A 20,911-nucleotide genomic window follows, 5' to 3' on the forward strand; every position below is an offset into this window, starting at 1 on the left:
CCGGGTTCGAGTCTCCGCTCCTTCACCTGCAGCTGCTGGGGGACCTTGGGCCAGTCACACTTCTTTGAAGTCTCTCAGCCCCACTCACCTCACAGAGTGTTTGTTGTGGGGCAGGAAGGGAAAGGAGAATGTTAGCCGCTTTGAGACTCCTTAAAGGGAGTGAAAGGTGGGATATCAAATCCAAACTCTTCTTCTTCTTCTTCTTCCAAAACATAAAAAGATCAAACATTAATAGTAACAATCTGACCCAATATAAAGGATCACAATAACTTCAAAATAAATAACTTATATCAAACAAAGCAACGTTAAACAATCCATCAGAATCTAATAGTAAACAGTAAAATTAAACACCAGCAAATAATAATGAAACAGTTTACACTTATCAACCACCATAAAGAATTACCAATCTATAATCAATAAAAATAACAGCAAATCACAATGCATAAAATACCACAAAGCATACAAAACAATGTAAAAGGATCAAATTGAGAAACAAGGACAGGCAAATTATAAAACTATTAAAACTTCTTTCTTCTCAGCTGCTGCTGCTGTGGCTGCTTTTCTCAAACTCATGGTCTGGGAAACACCATTGCATGATGAGGAACAGAAAGTCTCTCTCCCCGCACAGTTCTTCCTCTGTAGCAGCAGCAGTAGTAATAATAATAGTCTCCTGGATGTGGATATTTGAGAAAAGAAGTGAAAAAGTGCTGGTACTGTGTACCGCTGAGTACTGTCTGAAAAAAAAGCACTGGTTCTGGGCACCTATTATCTATATCTATATATCTGTATCTATCTCATGTATAAAACCATTACAGTTCCACAATTTAGGGGCTGCCACAGAGAAGGCCCTCTCCTGAAGTGCCATTACCAACTTAAGGGTGTTTACCTTAATACCTGAGAAGGCCACTAGGGATAGATGGAGTCTTGCAGATATTTGGGGCCTAAGCCACCCGAGGCTTTAAACGACCTTGAGTTGGACCCAGAAACAATTCTGGCAACCAAACTGGGAAATACCATGCAGAGTTATTTGAACTTTGTATTACAAACCATTTCCGACAGATTATAGCCTCAGTGGCTATTTTTATACCTTTTAAACAATATGCGGGGTGGGGAGGGGGACAGTTAGAAATAATAATAAAAAGTGTTCCGAAGCCATATAAACGTGAGTCATAATTTCATGACATTTCCATCCTTGCCATGACTTAGTGCTACTTTGGTTACAAGCCTATATACCCCACAGAATATTGCCTCCCTGGGGTATTTTTATTTTATTTTTATTTTTTGAAGAGCAGCATATAAAAATCACAATAATTGTAAAGTCTGAGACAGGAGACTTTTGTAAAGTCCTCCTTTCAGTGAGCTTGACATGGGCAAGGGCAAGTTTTTGCCATGTCATTCTGTTGTAACCCAAAGGAATATAAACATTGAGCCTCTCTCTCTCTCATTATCACTCGTCTGCAGACTGCTGCAAGGCTGGCCAACACAGATCCATCTTCCTTCACAACCATGAGGATCAAATTCCCCATACTTGCCATTTTCTTGGAGGTGGTCATTATAATTTTATTTGGAGTATTTGTAAAATATGACACAGTGGACAGGAGACAAGTATACCCACGTGAGTGCTTTCTATTTGTTACCTTTGTGTAGTGCCTGTCTCATCAAGTTCTTGAAGAAGCCTGCTTTGTTGGTTCATAAACTTGCTTTCTGGTGCAGCGAGGTGCTATTTGCATTGCTGCACTATGGTGCACAAGTACAGACTAACCTTGGAGAGCTTCTCGGTTTGTCTCCTGCTGAGCATGTTGCACACCTTAAACTAGTAGCATATCAAATGGCCGTAAAGGTGCTGAAGGCTCTGTCTCACTTCTGCCGCACATTGCTTCTAGAAAGCAGACTTCTGTGGTGATAATGTGAGACTCCTGTTCCTGCTGCACCCATCAAAGTAATCATTTAAAGTTTCGTTTCTGTTTAGGTCTCACTCCATCTAACCGCTTTGCAGAATTTGAGGATTCAAAGTGTCTTAGGCCTTGTGCATCTGAAATCTTCTGGCTTCAGAGACGACACAGAGGATTCTCATTTACCATTTTGAACTCCTATCTCGTTTTCCTGCCCGCTCTCACACCCCAAGGGCTGAATGCTAGATTAAAACAGCCAGGCAATATAGGAATGACTATCTTCTAACCCTTTGGCTTGAGTCCTTTTTCTCCTGAAACTACGAAGGCACTGGGTTTGGGGGCTTTAACTGATGCTGAAAGAAACTTACTGTCCTTTAGCCAGGCATAGCTTTTGTCATGTTACTGCAGTTCATCATCTATTCTGCAGAAGCCTTTAAATAGGATTCAGTAGATATGCATTCAATTGAGTTAATTTTAATTTTAATTTTAAACCAGGATTAATTTGCTAAAGTGTCTGTTTATTTAAGGTGGCATAAAATAAGTGTTATTACAAAGGTACCAAGTACTCATTTAGCGCTCAGCCATTTCACAAGTTATAATATGTAAACTTGTTTAATTAATTAATTACAATTAATCAATTCCTCAGCTCTGTTTGAAAAGTTTTGGAGACCACATACCCTTACGTAAGGTCACAAACAGCCGTGGAAGGATCAGGTCCCCCCACTCCCATCCTCAAAAAGAAAATACCGTATTTTTCACTCTATAAGACGCACCAGACCACAAGACACACCTAGTTTTTGGAGGAGGAAAACAAGAAAAAAAATATTCTGAATCTCAAGCCAGAACAGCAAGAGGAATTGCTGCGCAGTGAAAGCAGCAATCCCTCTTGCTGTTCTGGCTTCTGGGATAGCTGCACAGCCTGCATTCGCTCCATAAGACGCACACACATTTCCCCTTACTTTTTAGGGAGGAAAAAGTGAGTCTTACAGCGCAAAAAATACAGTAGGTGGAATTTTAAACACATCAATGCAACTGTTATTTTAAAAAATATATCTGTTAATTCTTTTTATAAAATATATTGCAATATATTCCCAGAAATATGCACCTTGTTACACTCCTGAGTTTGGGAATTTATTTTCCATATTTGAGAATATTCTACCCATGTGCCTGTTGCTTGTCGAGGACCCCATAGCCACCCTCAGATAAAGACACAATTCACACAGAATTTTTGTTAAAGGTTTTGGGCGTAATTTTTGGCCACAACTTTATTGATTACAGCATGTGAGTGGTTGCTTAGGCACTGGTTTGCGACTATCTGTTCCAGCCTAGAGGTAGGAACAAAACTGACATCTGCAAGCCTGCGAAAGTCAGTAAGGGAAAACATTTTGGGGAGAGCATAGAGCCGGGCGCCAGGCTCTCACCTCTCCCCAAATGCTCCCAGGGGCTCTTGCGTGGCCCTAGTCCCTTGACAGGGGTTTGGACAAGAGCATGTGAGCACCTGGGTTCCTTTAACGGAATATCCTTGCAGCAGCAGCATTGGAGGGGCAGGCACAGCCAACTATACCCCCTCCACCGATGCCTAACCGCAACCTTACAAGTTGTGGTGATTTGCTACGCAGTAGGCAAAAACCAAAAGGGACGTGGGTGGCGCTGTGGGTAAAACCTCGGTGCCTAGGACTTGCCGATCGTATGGTCGGCGGTTCGAATCCCCGCGGCGGGGTGAGCTCCCGTCTTTCGGTCCCAGATCCTGCCCACCTAGCAGTTCGAAAGCATGTCAAAAGTGCAAGTAGATAAATAGGTACCGCTTTATAGTGGGACGGTAAACGGCGTTTCTGTGTGCTGCGCTGGTGCTGGCTCGCCAGAGCAGCTTCGTCACGCTGGCCACGTGACCCGGAAGTGTCTTCGGACAGCGCTGGCTCCCGGCCTCTTAAGTGAGATGAGCACACAACCCTAGAGTCTGTCAAGACTGGCCCGTACGGGCAGGGGTACCTTTATCTTATCTTTTTACAGGCAAAAACCAAATGGGACCAGCCAATCAGCCAAATGGCAAAATTCCTACCAGGCCCCCGCCCCAAAAGCAGACGACCCCATGACAGGCATAGCAAGGTCAATGCGAACAGCCCTAAATATAGGGAGGGTGGGCGGGTGATCCAATGCGTGCAGCGAAAAGAGGAAGCTCAACACTGAGTGCAGGGAATAAATAGCCCCTCATCAGTCAATCATAAAATTGCTACACAAATTCTCTCCAACGACTGAGGGGTTCCCAATCAGAATCGTAGCCCTCTATACTAACCCGCCTAGCAACAGAGGGATGTCTTGGTTGCCCCCACCGCAACACGTGCTCTCCAGGAAGGAGAACCCGCCTTCTCAGAAATGATTGACTGCACTTGTTTTAAAAATATGCTCAGTGGGAAAAGAGAGGGTTCTTCATGGTGGGTAACTGGGAATAAGTTGCCATTATTAGCTTTCAATTTATGCAACCCATCGTGGGCCCAACACATTGTCTTCCTTATCCTTCCAGTCTTTCAGGATGTTCATGTGATGATATTTGTTGGGTTTGGTTTCCTGATGACTTTCCTGAAGAAATATGGCTTCAGCAGTGTTGGCATAAACTTCCTCGTTGCAGCCTTGGGTCTCCAGTGGGGCATCCTGCTGCAAGGATTCTGGCATATGCACTCAAATGAAATCCACATCAACATTGGCAGGTAAGGGGGGCATCCTGAGAAGCCCCTGTCTCTTAACAGACACCACTGTCACTGGAAAGCCCACAGGAATTCATAAAAGAGTCCCATGGCTCCTTAAAGGCTGAAAATAGGATTGTGCTGTGAGCTTTTGCAAACTCGAAAACTAAAGCTCACTTCATCCGATCAGGTGTCCATGCTTAAACCAATGCTGTCACCCACATCAACTTGCCCAAACATTAAACATTAGAAGCCCATCCCTGTCCCATCACAGAAAAGGCATGCGGGGGGAAAGGAGAAGTCAGCCCCCCCAGAAAACACTGTTGCTGCTTACTCTTATCTTTTGGGCATGAAGCAAAACTGAAGAATAAAAAATGCAAAAACATTCTCCCATTCTCCTGTTTGTTTAATATCCCCCTGATATTGTATAGGACATTCTGGTATTTTAACTATTTCTGTTGCCTTGCTGTTGTCTTTGCTGTTTTGTAGTTATTTTCTTTTTAATAAATTTCACTTATGTGCATTATCAAAGGCAGTACAGCAATAAATAAATAAACGTGCCAAAATAAAACACGAGTTTATGCATCTGATGAAGAGGGTTCTACATGAATAAACTTTGTGTTGGAATAAATTTGTTAGGCTTTAAGGCACCACAAGACTCTTGGGATTCTTTCCTATCCATGCCCCTCCCTGACAGAAGGCTCTTGGGAAGTGGCTGGAAAACCCTCTGCCCAGTTTCATGGCCCTCTGAAAACGAGGAGACGGGTCAGTCCAACACTTCTGGGAGGTGATTCTGAGCTATGTAGCCTCTTCTCCATGCTTCTGGGAACTGCCAGAATGGTGGCCGAATGCACAATCTGGCCAATGAGCCAAATGTGCATCCAGGAATTGGTGATCTAAAATCAGGCTTACCTTGGATTTGAAGGCTGAATGTAATGTTGGTTTCTAGAAAGTAGTCATGCTGGGTGTTATATTGGGGTGGATGAGTTGAAAAATGTTTATATTCCCTTCTTTTCTTTTACCTTCATTTCCTCTGGATTCTTAACATTTAGTTTGGACAAAAAATAAAATAAAATCAGGCTCACCCATGCATCCTCTTTTTGAAGTTTCAATGGGGCTTCCAAAGCCACCTTCACCCATCTGGTACTAGAACAGAATTTTATGCAGAAATAAAATCAAGCAAAAATTGATTTCAATAGAACTGCTTAGTTACTATCATTTCCCCATAGTGGCTGGAGAAACCCAGCCAGATGGGCGGGGTATTATTATTATTATTATTATTATTATTATTATTATTATTATCACAACCACCCTCCCAATAGCATTGTCAAGTATATTGTAAAAGTCATGAAGTCAATAAATAAGACTTTTACACTTATATGAAAGTGTAAAACGAAGCAAATACAGTTAAAATGAGTTTCACTTGGAGCATATATTTTAGCACAATTCATAGAGCCTTTCCAGGTTATTGCAATTTTCATGCAAAACTACACAGCTCATAGTCAGCTGCTGCAATGAATTAATGTATCTTCCCTCAAGGTGGTGCTCTTGCAAATGAGTTCTTTGCATCTTTGCTCTGTGCATTTTCCCAGTGTCAAAAATGCAGAGGGTTATCGTTAACGAAATACAATTTGCCGCCAGCAGCTCCGCTGCTATAAATGTCATAGGCACCTATTAGAGACAGGTCTGCCTGTGACATTGCTACTGGCAAGTGGCAAAACCTCATCTCTCATGCGCACACCATTTCCTGCATTTTCCTGCTGCAATGTTGTGATGTGCATTCCCCATGAATGCAAAAGGCTGGATGCATTTCCGCTCCCCACTTTTTACCTGAGACAAAAGAAACAGAAGACAAACTCAGCCAGGCATTCTCCTGGTCATTTTCCTGCCATGGTCCCAGAAAGGAATTTGTAAGAGGATTGAACCAAAGGGGAAATGTGAGGTTAAAGTACATTTTTGTAGGGTTGTCTGGGTAAGGCCTCAAAGTCTCAATTCAATAATCAATTCAATAAACATCAGGCTATTTTTTCAGATTAATTGCATTTATTCCTTCAAATGGTTCGGGCCCAAACTAGACATTCTAAGACCTACACAGACCCTTGTTTTTTCTCCCTCTCCTCTCCTTCTTACACAGAATAGGAAGGGACAATGGTTCTCCCTGACATTAGCAGCCAACATTGTGAGCTGCAAGTGCAAGGAGATGCCCTAACAATGATACCTGGTTGTGATGTTTTATAAAGAAGAAAAAGATGGACAAGAAACACTGAGTGGGGGCAGTCTTATGTGGTACTTTTAATATCTGGGCTGACCCTCAGGGTGTTGACACCGTATATTGTTCCTAGTACTGTTGTTGTTTTAGAGTTTACCTGGAGGCCATTTTTTATTTTTTTGAAGCACTAGGAGCTGTTGGGCCCTGCTCTGGAATCTGCTCCTGATGCAGACTGGGCGTACATTCTGCACTAGAGAAGAACATGACTGCTTGTTCTTCAAACTAAAAATGGCCTTAAACTTAAGTGCACTAACTAACCACGAAGGGTGTAACTGGTAGCTGAGATCTTTCATACAGTCCCCATACAGCTTTCAAAGCCACATCTGCTTAGGCATAGGATAGCATCATCATGCCACTTCATCCTGGTCTCTGAACCCTCATACATCTATGACATCATCCTGACTTTGGTTTTTATTCTCCGCATTCCCTTTCAATTGAAAGCATGATCAATGCAGACTTCAGCACAGCAGCTGTCCTGATTTCCTTTGGAGCTGTCCTGGGGAGAACAAGTCCAATCCAGATGCTGATCATGGCCATTTTTGAAATCACCATCTTTGCCTGCAACGAACACCTCGTCGTGTCAGTATTACAGGTAGGAATTTTCTGTGACATATATGAAGTTGTTCACTTACCATATTTTTTGCTCCATAAGACACACTTTTTCCCTCCTAAAAAGTAAGGGGAAATGTGTGTGCATCTTATGGAGTGAATGCAGGCGGGCGGCTCTGCTCAATGCTCCCTTCAAAGAGCTGTGCGGAGCATGTGTGCAGCTCTTGCTGGCTTTTCCCCGAGGAGGGAGAAGGGACTGACGGGCTGCCCTCTGTCCCTTCCCACACCTCCCAGAAAAGCCGCTATTGCTCTTGCTCTGCTGGCTTCTCAGCAAAGCGGGAAGAGGGACGGAAGGGTTTAAAGCAAGAAAAGTGAGAGCCGCTTACATGCTCTGCGCAGAATATTTTTTTTCTTGCTTCCCCCTCTAAAAACTAGGTGCGTCTTATGGTTGGGTGCGTCTTATGGAGCGAAAAAATTGGTATATTATGCCCATACTTTATAGTGGAAACATATCCTATCTCTGTTTAGTTTGATGTGCCTCAAGGCTTTGTGCTTACAATTGTTCTCTGTTTCTTCTGTGTTGAAGCTTAATTCATGCAGTGGTGTCTAGTGGGGTGGGGTGACTCCAGGGTCAGGAAGGCAGCTCCACCCCAACACATCAGCTGCCCCTGAATTCAAGAAGAACAGCAACATTTGACTGTCGTTTAATGATCGCTCCTTCAGGAACCTTGCATTGATGCTGTCATGCCAAAATATCCCCTGCAATCGGTCCTTTAAAGAGAGAGAGAGAGAGAGAGGGAATATAATGAATAATGAATGTTAAAAATGATTTGAAATAGTGTTGCATGGAAAACCCCTCTGGAAGGCAGTCCTGAGAGATGACATTCTTGCCACGCTCACTTTTACATTTTGATCCTGTCCACTTTCACATGGCTGAAATCACACCATGCAGGCAAAAGCACACCTTGCATGTGCCAATGTTGACCTACCTTGCTGGGACTGGCAAAACACACTTCCTCCTTAGAAAGAAAATGGTGCCTTTTCCTCACCCATCTCTATCTGCCCATCAGTTTCTAACTCCAAAAGCCTGATATAGTAGTAGTAATAGTAATAAACCTAACAGCTGTTTCTCCTCCAGCTTTAGGAGAGAGGAGTATAGTGATGCATCTCAACAAGCCAACCAACCTCCCCAACTCTTGTATGTAGCCACCAGACATTGCCTACGGACAAGGAGGGAGGGAGCCTTGCATACTTGTGCACTGGCACCAGAAACTTGAAATGAAAAGGATTCGTTTGGAAGACTCCCACATATTCACAGTCATAGTTACCTGAAGTTTTCGCCCTCTTATGATGGCAGTTGTCGCTTGGCTTTAAGACAGCAGTTCAGCATACTACATGGTTGGGATTAACAATTAATTGTTGCAACTAATTATGCTGTTTTGCAGGCCACTGATACTGGTGCATCCATGACTATTCATGCTTTTGGAGCCTATTTTGGGCTGGCAGTAGCTCGGGTCATATACCGCCCTGCTTTGAGAAATGGACATAAAAATGAAGGTTCTGTTTACAATTCCGACATGTTTGCTATGATTGGTGAGTAGGAGGCTTCTTTCTCTTATGAGTCAATTTTCATGATACTGTGGAGAAGAAACATATCATACTATGAGGGTGGCCAACAAAAGCTCTTTTCAAAAGCTATTTATCATATGATGCCTTGCCTGGCATTACTACATGGTCAAGGGTTCTGAACCACTTATGCCAGGAGACTCAGGTAATTAGGTCTGTATGAAAGAACCATGAGGGCCTGATGCCACAGACATTAGGCACTTTTAATTCCAGCTTTTGGATTCATAGAAACAGTTGTCTCACTTCTCCAAGGGATGTGGACTTGTGGAATGTTTCTAAGGTATACAGCTGTACTAAGCCACTAAGTGTTCTGGATGAAGTCCTAAGTGCTGCCCTGACACAATTTGCCAGGCATGATGGAACACCAGTATTGGTGTGCCAGTGCAATGATAGTTCAGGTGGTCAAATTGGACCAAGTGTATGATAATTGGAGGGAAGAAAAGTATAGGAAGGTTCCATTCCCAGAATCACTGGTTAAGAGGATCAGACAACAGAGGATGGGGAAGATCTCTCCCTGGGACCTTTGGGAGTCATCAGAGTTTTCTTTTCTTTCTTTTTTAAAGTATTTTTTAGCCAAATTGATTTGTATGCTATTGGTGGATTTTTGTCATTGTCTTGTTGGGCTGTGTATGTGATAAAGGGGAGCCATACTGGGAGTCATCAGAGTTGAGAGTACAGGGAATGGTCTGACCAGCTTCCAATGTCCTTCAAAGAAGACCCGAGGAGATTAATTAATGACATTCTGCATTTTGTTGTTTTTTGAAAAAACATTATTTATATAGGTACCCTTTTCCTCTGGCTGTTTTGGCCCAGTTTTAACTCAGCAGTTGCAGCAACAGCAGATGCCCAGCAAAGAGCGATCATCAACACATACTTTGCTTTGGCAGCTGGCACACTCACAGCATTTGCCACCTCTATCCTGGTGGAAGGCAGAGGCAAACTTGACATGGTAAGCTTTGTCTTGAGCACGATGCATATCCACCACAGTTAACAACCACACATTTATGTCGGGGTTTCTCATTTCTCTACTCTCTAAATTCAGTTCACCACATTCCCACATCTGTTTGCAATTCAAGAAAGTCATCACAAAAATTCATCAGCATTTGGATTCTCTTAATACACAGATTTTTGTATGCAATTTTGCTTATTGTGCACAATTCTTTACAAGCTAATATGATGCTTTTTAACACTTCCCCCCAATATATGCATTTTGCACATATTTTTTTGGTTGGAGGACTGCATCACAAAATTTGGAGAACCAATTTTCTTCCTTACCACTAGTATGGATTCAGTTGGGTTTCTCAGAATGTCAGTATACAGTTGTTGCCTCAGAGCCACCCAAATCAGGGATTGTTTTGCTTTGGCTAGAATGAATTTTTATAGACTTCATAAAGGTTTATGTCTTCTGGGGCTGTTCCTGTCTGACACACTTTGCAGAACATACCAGATTTTTACAAGATAGGACAAATCCAGATTAAATTGGGCAGGGAGATGATACAGACTAGGATTTTGCTGTCAATGCCAGCATGTGGACACTTTGAAAAACCTGTGTCCACAAGGAGCACTCATCCTACAATAAATATCCATCAGGAAGACCCTTTGTTGAAAAGGTAATTAATTGTATGTAGGGATTGCAAAATATATCCATTTTGCTTTCTCTCCATTTCTCATTTTTACACTCTTAAATTCAGTTCTCTGCATTTCCACATCACTTTGTAATATATATTTTTTAGTCCTCATGAAAATTCACCAGCATTTTAATGCAATTTTCTCCCAATATACACATTTTTGTTTGCAATTTTGTCTTATTACTCATCTTGCAAAACAATTTCCTCTAATGTGATGCATTTCCTATGCCATTTCCACTAATGCATTCATTTGTATGCACATTTTTGTGTATTTCTGTACACATCGCTTGAATAAAGAACTGCAGTTCAAAATTCAGAGAAGTGCAAACTTTCCGAAGGATGACTGTTTCTAGTCACATATTTTCTTACAAAGTGTGAATTGGTTCACCTTTAAATGCAAACTGGATCTAATTTCTCCTCCACCTCTAGTTGTAAGTCACCAGCTACAGTGAAAAGACCAATTTGTGGGGCTAGTGGTACGGGTGAGGAAAAGAGGATAACTGTGAACTACTTACAGCCAGAATGAAATTCTGGTCAGCCTGCTGGTCACATCTAATTTCTGCATTACAGGCGACTCCCCACTTACACAAAGGTTGCATTCTGGGCCCCTGCATGTTTAAGTGAAATGTGCCCCTGGTCACGTGAGGATGCCAAGTCCAGCTTTAGTTCAATTGTTTCTGCAACTGCTTTTCGAACGTCACCTTTGCAAATTCCTTTGCAACTATCTTGCAGTAGTAGTCAATTACAGGAAAGGCAAACGGTCTCTTGGTTTTACTGGTGTGATATAACGTGTCAATATGTTGTGCCCCACACAGGTGCACATTCAAAATGCTACCCTGGCAGGAGGAGTTGCTGTGGGTTCCTGTGCCGACCTGAACATCTTACCTTTCGGTGCAATGTTAATTGGCAGCACAGCTGGATTCATCTCAGTTGCTGGATTCAAATACTTGACTGTGAGTGCTACTTTGTTCTTTTTTAGATTTGTCCTACCTTTGATAAGAGAATTTGCACACTGCACTGAGTAGGCCGAAATCCAAGCTGTGCTTGTTAGTTTACTTAACAGTTATTGCCGCGGCTCAAGTTGCCAGGATTCTGCCCCTTTCTGAGTGTGTTTTCAAAGCCAATCAAAGGGAGTAATGGGAAATTTCAATATAATCCCGACTTATTCTGGTATCTAGATAAATTTCCTTTGGTACATCAGGGCCTGCCGCAATTAAAGATTATGGTTGCTATTGAGTGAATGTCCCATTCCATTGCCCTCAAGCAGACCGGCTTCTCTGCTGAGCACCACACCATTCAGCATCTGGCTGCAATGGAAGTTCATGCCTCTGTCTGGTGCCCTTACACAATTTGAGCTCTCTCACATTCTTTTGAATGGCTGGAGACCGTTTTTGTCAGACTGATTTCCACATTTGGAGTGGGAAAGAAAAAAGTTCCCCCGGTTGTTACGATTGTAACTAACACCTTATCTCGGTGGGGAGGGGTGTTATGTACTGAAGTTCTCTCCCTGGGCCAGCAGGGGGATACTGTAGATAGTTCAGGGGGACATATGCAAATAAGGGATCGAAAATGATGTTCAGTGATTTCGCTCGGTGTTTCAGCTCAGTGATTCAGCTCCGCTCAGAGGGTGGCTGCATCTGGCTGTGCTCTGTTTTCCATCCATCCCACCTTCATCGCCAGTGTTAAGTTGTGGGTGAACATATCAGACGACACAGCGATTCTTCAAACAGCTCTTGTTTATTCACAGGCCAGAACAGAACTGAACTGAAGGGTTCAGCCAGCCTGCTTATATAGAGCTCCATTAGAACACAACAGTAACCATTTTCTGTAACTATCCTATCACTGAACGTCACTTTCGATCCCTTATTTGCATATGTCCACCTGAACTATCTACAGTATCCCCCTGCTGGCCCAGGGAGAGAACTTCAGTACACAACACCGGTCATACTGGGAATTTGCCCTATTGCCAACATAGAGGTGTGCAACTGTTTTTTCTTACCATATGGGGAGACTTGTCCCGTCAGGTGGCAAGGAAAAGTGTGTTGGATTCTGAGTCAGTAGTCTTACTAAAGCCAGAAACAGCTTCCCATTCCACCATTACTTCTCCCTTGCATGGCCACAGCCTCAAATTCAGTTGTCCAAAGATGTTACTATGTTGTATCCTATCTAGGGAAATATTTTTGAGATGATTAATAAATCACAGAATGGGGACCTCAAGAGTCATATAGTCTGACCCCCTGCAATGCAGGAATCTCAGCTAAAGCATCCATGACAGATGGCCATCCAACCTCTGCTTTAAAACCTCCAAGGAAGGAAAGTCTACAGCCTCCCGAGGGAGACCTTTCCAAAATGTAGATTATATTGCAGGATACAGTGGTGTCATTTTATGTTGTGCAAATTTGCTCTTCGATCATGTAAGACAACCTGTGAAAACAAGGAAGAACAACATCCTTTCTAGATACCCTGTTTTACAGTGACTTGGAAATAACCTTTTGTTTCCTTGCAGCCTTTCTTTGCCTCAAAGCTGAAGATTCAAGACACCTGTGGAGTCCATAACCTGCATGGCTTACCTGGCCTTTTGGGAGGCCTTGCAAGTATCGTTGCAGCTGCTTTACAAGTCGAGAACAAGTGAGTTGCCTAGTAAAATAACATGTTTTAATTGGTTGCAAACTAAGTTTTGACAGGTGACAAAAATGGCCAAACTAAGAATGTATGAAATGTTGCTTTTAGATTGCCTTCTTGGGATGCAGTAGGAGCAGTGTCAGAGCACAGATCTAATCTAGAGCACAGATTCGAATAATAGAATTGTAGAGTCAGAAGGGAACCCCAGGGTCATCTAGTCTAACCCCCTGCAATGCAGGAATATCAACAGACCACAAGGCCAACATAGTTTCAGTTCCACTTTCTCTCATTTTCTCATTTCCCCCCAATTTTAAGACCTGCTCCCTACATTCCACATCACTTTACGATTTACTCATTTTAAAGTCCTTATGAAAATTGCCCAGAACATTATAATGCGTGTCTCTCACTTTATATATACTTGCAAGCAATTTTCTCTTACATACTGCATTTCATGTTATTTTCACCAGTGTATGAATTCTTATGTGCACTTTCTCCTGATATATTATTTGGCTGGTGAACATTGAAATGTAATATTTAAAAGAATAACTGCATTTCAGTTTGTGTATTATTTCAGGAAGTGCAAAAGTAGTTAAGTCTGCTCTAAACTGCAAACTGAACCAAACTTCTGCCCCATGCTGACTTCATTCCCTCCCTGAACTAGCACCACATATTTTTAGATGCTTTTATTGTTTGAAAATATTTTAATTTTTTTTAAAAAAAGTTATTTGTATTGTTTTGTTACTGGTGGATCGAAAGGCAGGATTAAAATTTAATAACAGCAACAAGAATACTACTACTACTACTAATTTATTATTTATACCCCGCCCATCTGGCTGGGTTTCCCCAGCCACTCTGGGTGGCTTCCAACAGAATATTAAAATACAATAGTCCATCAAACATTAAAAGCTTCCCTAAACAGGGCTGCCTTCAGATGTCTTCTGGTAGTTGCTTTTCTCTTTGACATCTGGTGGGAGGGCATTCCACAGGGCAGGTGCCACTACCAAGAAGGCCCTCTGCCTGGTTCCCTCGCTTGCCGCAGCGAGGGAACTGCCAGAAGGCCCTCAGAGCTGGACCTCAGTGTCCGGGCAGAACGATGGAGGTAGAGACGCTCCTTCAGGTATACTGGACCGAGGCCATTTAGGGCTTTAAAGGTCAGCACCAACACTTTCAATTGTGCTTGGAAACGTACTGGGAGCCAGTGTAGGTCTTTCAAGACCAGTGTTATGTGGTCTCGGTGGCCTCTCCCAGTCACCAGTCTAGCTGCCGCATTCTGGATTAGCTGTAGTTTCCGGGTCACCTTCAAAGGTAGCCCCACACAAAGCGCATTGCAGTACAGTGGTACCTTGGGTTAAGAACTTAATTCGTTCTGGAGGTCCGTTCTTAACCTGAAGCACCACTTTAGCTAATGGGGCCTCCCGCTGCTGCCGCCACGCCACTGCTGCACGATTTCTGTTCTCATCCTGAAACAGAGTTCTTAACCCGAGGTACTATTTCTGGGTTAGCAAAGTCTGTAACCTGAACCGTCTGTAACCTGAGGTACCACTGTAATCCAAGCGGGAGATAACTAGAGCATGCACCACTCTGGCGAGACAGTCCACGGGCAGGCAGGGTCTCAGCCTGCGTACCTGGTAAACAGCTGCCCTGGACACAGAATTGACCTGTGCCTCCATGGACAGCTGCAGGTCCAAAATGTCTCCCAGGCTGCGCACCTGGTCCTTCAGGGGCACAGTTACCCCATTCAGGACCAGGGAGTCTTCATCACCTGCCTGCCTCCTGTCCCCCCAAAACAGTACTTCTATCTTGTCAGGATTCAACCTCAATCTGTTAGCCTCAGTCTGTTAGAAACACCTGTGTTTGGGATAGGAAGGTGCAAAGGTTCCTAGGACACACTAGATGGGGCCTATCCAGTCAGCAGGGTCATCCTGTGGGTGGGAGAAATGTCGACATTCTGTCCCTGTTGCCTTAGACAGCATAGAAGCTGGCTGCCCATTAGCCTCAAGAGGGTGCCTGTCCATAGAGGAAGAGTCATGTGTTTGTTTCCTCTCATTTATTAGCTGAGTGAGGGGAAATGGATCCTTCAAGAAAACGTCAACATATTGTAAAGTAAATTATACTCCACTAGTATGCTCCATTCTCGCTTTCACAAATCACATAGACTACTTGGGCTTTCTACAGGTTGGGCGGCTTCTCCCTCTTCCCTCCTTATAGGCAGGATCAGCCCACCCATGAGGAGACCGCCTTGGGTGGCAGGATACATAGGGGCAGCAGATCTGGCCTCCAAGGAGTGCATTGCGCTGCCGCCTCCTTGGCAGCCCCCCCCCATGCCACCTCTAAAGCGCCCTCTTGGCGAATCGGAGGCATGCTGGTCCTCTCCAACTCCTAGGGAGCAAAGCTTTGGGGTTGCCCTCTGGGGTCTCCTGGGCTCAGCACCCACCCAGCATGATTCAAAACAGGCCTCTTCTCCCCCACCCCAATGGCCTTTGAGTCCCATTTCAACTATCTGGTAAGCTTGATTCCTCTCCACCCCCCACTTGTTTCCATTGTAGATCTTCACTCTCCCCTTCTTCCCTGGCTGGCGGGAACACCCTTTGGGGCCTTGCCTGCTGAAAGGGGAGACAAAAGGAGTGAACATTGAGCCTCCTCCTTCCTGTCCTGAAGGCAGGGGCTTGGAGAAGTCAAGAGGATGACACTGGCAGCTAGGGGACCACTGAAGATTGGATTGCCACATTTTTAAAAAAACTACATGTGTTTTATGTCCCAAAGAAGTTTGAACACACCTAACAAATTCCACTCATCATGGGTGAAGGTGATGCAATATGTATTTTATCTCCCCATACTATAGTTTATCGACTGGTATGCAGGCTGCTGCTCTGGGATGCTCCATTGCAATTGCTTTGGTAGGAGGAGCTTTTACAGGTCAGTAAAATACAGACCCTTATCGGTGCCGTCTGAGGCTGCTTTCAGACGGGTGTTTGTTGCGGGACGGGTGCACCCCATTTATCTATTTAACAGCAGTTAATCAGTTAATCATTTAACAGCAGTTGATCAGTTGTAATAAAACCTCTAAGCAGTTTGCAAGAAGTGTTAAAACGATTAATAAAAACAGTTTAAGACTACTAAAAATATTTAAGGAGAAAGAAGAATAAAAGTAAAAAACGCTAAAATGTGTCCGCTTCTATGTGTCTGGATAGGCTTGAAAGATGTTTGAAACAGGTGCTGAAAGAGTGTGTGGAAAACCCAAGGGTGGTTTTTTTTTTTTTTTTTTTTTTTGGAAAAACAACAACAAACATATTTACAATATTAAACCACAATCTGGAAACCTCCTTACAAGTGTGTCTGTTTTACTGTGTAGAACCTAGTGTGAAATATAATTGCACTAGGAAGAAAATGGAAGGCCCCTCAACTTTCTATTGCTTCAGGTTGAATTAAAATACACAAAGCTAATGTTAAGCCTAAATTTAACTTTGGGGGGCACAAATTGATGAGATAATAGACTAATGAGGTTTCTGTGGCATTTCTCCAATATTCCGTCTTACTGTTGTTTTAGAAAATCTGTCATGGGATGCTTTTAACTACGGCTGTGTTCCCCCCTCCCCCCTCCCCAATGCAGGGTTGATTCTACATTTGCCTTTCTGGGAGCAACCATCTGATCAGAACTGCTATGATGACTCTGTGTATTGGGAGGTAGGACAGAATAATACAACCGAGTGCATAAAAATAGCATTTTTCTTTCATGGTATCAGCACGATGAGATAGCCAGTGCCAATGTCTCTTTCTGATCCATCCAGAACAATCAAGTTTGCTTCCAATTTCTTAATAAATGCCTCCACTTTGCAGCGCTCTTTTCCAGATCACATTTGCCTACTTGGGATTCCCAGGGCATGGAAGGATGTGCTGTGAGCTGTGCTGTAATTTCTTCAACCCAGAGTTGTAGAAATCTCACAGGATAGTTCCCCCTCCCCCTTTATTGTTAGGCTTTATTGTGCGGGGATTGTTTGATTTGCTTTCTTTTTCTTTTCAATTAGCTTTTATTAAAGTTTTTTTTAATAAAAAAAAAAAAACAGATAAAGGGGAAGGCCTCCACTATTGTCTCCACTTTCCATTTCTAGGCTAGCTGAACTTTAGTGTGAAGCCTGCATTCCTAAGTTAACCATGGATAAACTTTTCGTGTTACAATTATAACAGTATTTTCCATTACCCTGTTCTCTATTAACCTCCCATAAAGCTCCATTGTATCCTTTCTGGGGACTCCATAGTGTAGGCACCAGCCCATCTGAAATATACTCAGTTGCAAAGTGATTTCACGCTCTTTATTCAGCTCATAGTGGTGAGGAGGGAATGAATGTCCCCTCAAAGTAACTGCTTTATATACATTATTTACACAATGGGCTGCACGTGATTGGCTAATTCCAGAATTCTCCTGTAGGCCAATCAGGTTGTGGATTCACTTTCATCTGGAGCCGGATTGGGTGGCTCCTGCAGACCAATCATACTGCTGCATTGTTCTAGGACCAATCAGACTGCTGCATTCTGAATCCTATTGTTCTAGGACCAATCAGACTGCTGCATTTTGGATCCTATTCACTCAGTACATAACACCATCTGAACCCCATAGCTCACCCACCCCCTGCTTTCCCCTTGTTTTCCCACCCCACAGGTCTCTCTGGATTCCCTTTCCTCCCTTGGCACCCTAGAGAGCATAGCACTCTCTCTGCACCCCAGCCATCACCTTAAACCTCTTCATCCTTCTGACCTCACAGTTCATTCTGCAACTAATTCTCAATCATTTTCCTTTTCCTCTTCAGCCTTTCCCTCTCAGAGCCAAAATGCACATCAGTAGTAAATGCACGGTCACATTTAACATATGGGGTTTTTTTGTTTTGTTTTTATAACAGCTCCCTCCAGCAGCAAATGGGGGATTCAGAACAGCAGAATGTTCATCACTGTGAAGCTGTGATTTTTTTAAGCAATATTTTTAAATTGGTTTCACTCCCGTTTTTAATGGTATTGGACAGGCAACTGATGTTCTTTCCACAAATGAGCAAGTTAACTGGTATCTCTTGCTGAAGATTCAGTAAAAAGACATGTGTCCATAGACAGGTGGAAAAGGACCACATCTCTGGAATTTCTCAAGGGAGAAATTAAGAAGGGAGGCTTAAAAAGTTAGGCAGAAGACTGCCTTTGGCCCACTTTTAAAGGAAGAGCTCTTCTGCATGTTATCTTGTACAGCAGGAGACTGACAGAAATGGCAAATCACGCTTTTAAAAAATGGGATGACACCTGTACAAGGAGTTTGAAGAATGCAGCTAAATCCCTCTGCAAGTTGTTTGTTGACTTTGAATGGCCTTTGGGTTTGTCTTTTGAAGTGAACTCACTGTTGGAAACTAGTAGAAGTCTGGAGGCAATGGCTTAAAATCCCAGCTCTGGAACTTTCTGAATAGATCAACCATCTATCATTGCTGCAACTATCCAGTTTACAGTCTTCAGCACTAGCTAACCTGCATAAAAACATAAGAGTCTGATCTTGTTTATCACAATGGTTTAAGGGATTACAAAAAAGATATTGAACTCACTTTAGATTTTGGTATGTGTGGTGTAACTTCCTTTGGCTACCAACTAAATTATGTCTACTCAAACATCTTGTCTGGTTTCCTTCTAGGTTCCCCCTGAAGAGCCATCATACGAGAGCAGTTTTCATTTACCCAGAGAGCCACAGCAAGCTCAGCATTGAAGCACAGAAGGAACTATACATATTTAGCTATTTTCCCAAAGGTGTTTTCTGTTTCTGGTGAAATAACTGGACCATGCATTGTTTTTTTCAGTTTATATCTGCTTTAATTTACTGCAAAAATAAAACCAGAGCAAAATGTTTTTCTGGACTAGTATTAATATTATGCACATTCACGCATTACAGCACTACCCACTCAACGCTTGTGTTTCTGATGTATTCAGAACCTGGCAGCAAAATAATTTGAGAGAATGCTTACTGATAAAATAAATACGCAAAGTGACAAGTGACTTCACACCCAAGCTGCAATCTCCTGGAGTTGATCAGACAGACCCTAAAATGAAACCAGATGCTATAATTTAGTGCCTCTTTTCATAGATACTGAATTTAACTCAACTCTTTCCACCATAACAAAGGTAAAGGTAAAGGGATCCCTGACCATTAGGTCCAGTTGTGGACGACACTGGGGTTACGGCGCTCAACTTGCTTTATTAGCCAAGGGAGCCGGCGTACAGCTTCTGGGTCATGTGGCCAGCATGACTAAGCCACTTCTGGCAAACCAGAGCATGGAAACGCCATTTACCTTCCCGCCGGAGTGGTACCTATTTATCTACTTGCACTTTGACGTGCTTTCGAACTGCTAGGTTGGCAGGAGCAGGGACCAAGCAACGGGAGCTCACCCTGTCGTGGGGATTCGAACCACCGACCTTCTGATCAGCAAGCCCTATGCTCTGTGGTTTAATCCACAGCGCCACCCGCGTCCCTTCCACCATAATATTGGTAGTTAAATTTTAAAATCCTAATCTGGGCATCAGTTGCATAAAATACAGTAGCTATTGATTATGATGGTACTGAGTAAAAGGAAATAATACCACTGTAGTCAAAGAAACTGAAATACAAGCAGTACAATTTATTTAAGACACTTCAAACCATGGAAAGTATTACTTGTGACTAGTGCTTTTTTCCTTGTTGTTGTTTAGTCGTTTAGTCATGTCCGATTCTCTGTGACCCCATGAACCAGAGCACGCCAGGCACTCCTGTCTTCCACTGCCTCCTGCAGTTTGGTCAAACTCGTGCTGGTAGCTTCGAGAACACTGTCCAACCATCTCGTCCTCTGCTGTCCCCTTCTCCTTGTGCCCTCCATCTTTCCCAGCATCTTTTCCAGGGAGTCTTCTCTTCTCATGAAGTGGCCAAAGTATTGGAGCCTCAGCTTCAGGATCTGTCCTTCCAGTAAGCACTCAGGGCTGATTTTCTTCAAAATGGAGAGGTTTGATCTTGCAGTCCATGGGGCTCTCAAGAGTCTCTCCCAGCACCACAATTCAAAAGCATCAATTCTCCAGCGATCAGCCTTCAGCTTTTTTCCTACATATATATATAAAGGTGACAGTGCTGTGTACCACAGAGTTCTGCCAGAAAAAAGCACTGTTTGTTACATAGGTTGCACACCACCACCAATCTCTGCTGATCATTAGCAATTCAGTTGGGTTTCAGGAGCTTAGCCAGGGTCGTGTTTCTGTAGGGAATCAAGACATGGCAGAGACTTTTTAGTAAGGCAATTTCCCAAACAATTTGATACTATTGGTTCATGTTTACTCCTGACAGGTCTCTCCAGTGTTTGGCTATGAGGCTTCTGGCTGCTGAGAGTAGGTGGGTTATAAGCTCTGTATAATGTGAGTGGTCATTATGATCTTGGAAGATGTTCAGTAGGGCCAGTTCTGTTTAGTTATTTTGCATATCTCTTGTAGGACTGCTGTCTGGAAGGGTTGGATTGGAGGGCATTCCCACCACATGTGGAGGTATGTGCTTGTGGAGGTGCAGCCTCTCCAACATCTTGGTGAGGTTCCTGGGTGTATCAGTGCCAGTTTCCATGGTGTGAAGTACCACCTGTATTGTAGGTGAGTTCCAGAGTTCCATTC

General features: G+C 43.1%; 2 protein-coding genes across 2 annotated transcripts in view; one reads left to right on the top strand and one right to left on the bottom strand.

Moving 5' to 3' along the window:
- The window catches only part of MCM3 (minichromosome maintenance complex component 3), a 368,003-nt gene that overhangs the window by 232,191 nt on the left and 114,901 nt on the right, over positions 1 to 20,911 (bottom strand). The window lies entirely within an intron of this gene.
- On the top strand, positions 1,470 to 19,138 carry RHAG (Rh associated glycoprotein). Its single transcript, XM_081855727.1, has 10 exons — positions 1,470 to 1,615; positions 4,414 to 4,597; positions 7,284 to 7,434; positions 8,837 to 8,984; positions 9,800 to 9,966; positions 11,461 to 11,598; positions 13,152 to 13,273; positions 16,110 to 16,183; positions 16,878 to 16,951; positions 18,927 to 19,138. The coding sequence occupies exons 1-10, from the start codon at positions 1,507 to 1,509 to the stop codon at positions 18,996 to 18,998; spliced, it is 1,239 nt and encodes a 412-aa protein (XP_081711853.1). The 5' UTR covers positions 1,470 to 1,506; the 3' UTR covers positions 18,999 to 19,138.

This window comes from Podarcis erhardii (assembly GCF_964252035.2).
Source record: "Podarcis erhardii genome assembly, chromosome: 3".
In the NCBI taxonomy this organism is placed as follows: Eukaryota; Metazoa; Chordata; class Lepidosauria; order Squamata; family Lacertidae; genus Podarcis; species Podarcis erhardii.

What these genes read in the sequence shown, in the direction of transcription:
- RHAG (XM_081855727.1), top strand. Translation starts at nt 1,507, where the DNA reads ATGAGGATCAAATTCCCCATACTTGCCATTTTCTTGGAGGTGGTCATT. An exon ending in CAGGAGACAAGTATACCCAC is followed by an intron (nt 1,616 to 4,413) that starts GTGAGTGCTTTC and finishes TTATCCTTCCAG; the next exon opens with TCTTTCAGGATGTTCATGTG. An exon ending in CGACATGTTTGCTATGATTG is followed by an intron (nt 8,985 to 9,799) that starts GTGAGTAGGAGG and finishes TTATTTATATAG; the next exon opens with GTACCCTTTTCCTCTGGCTG.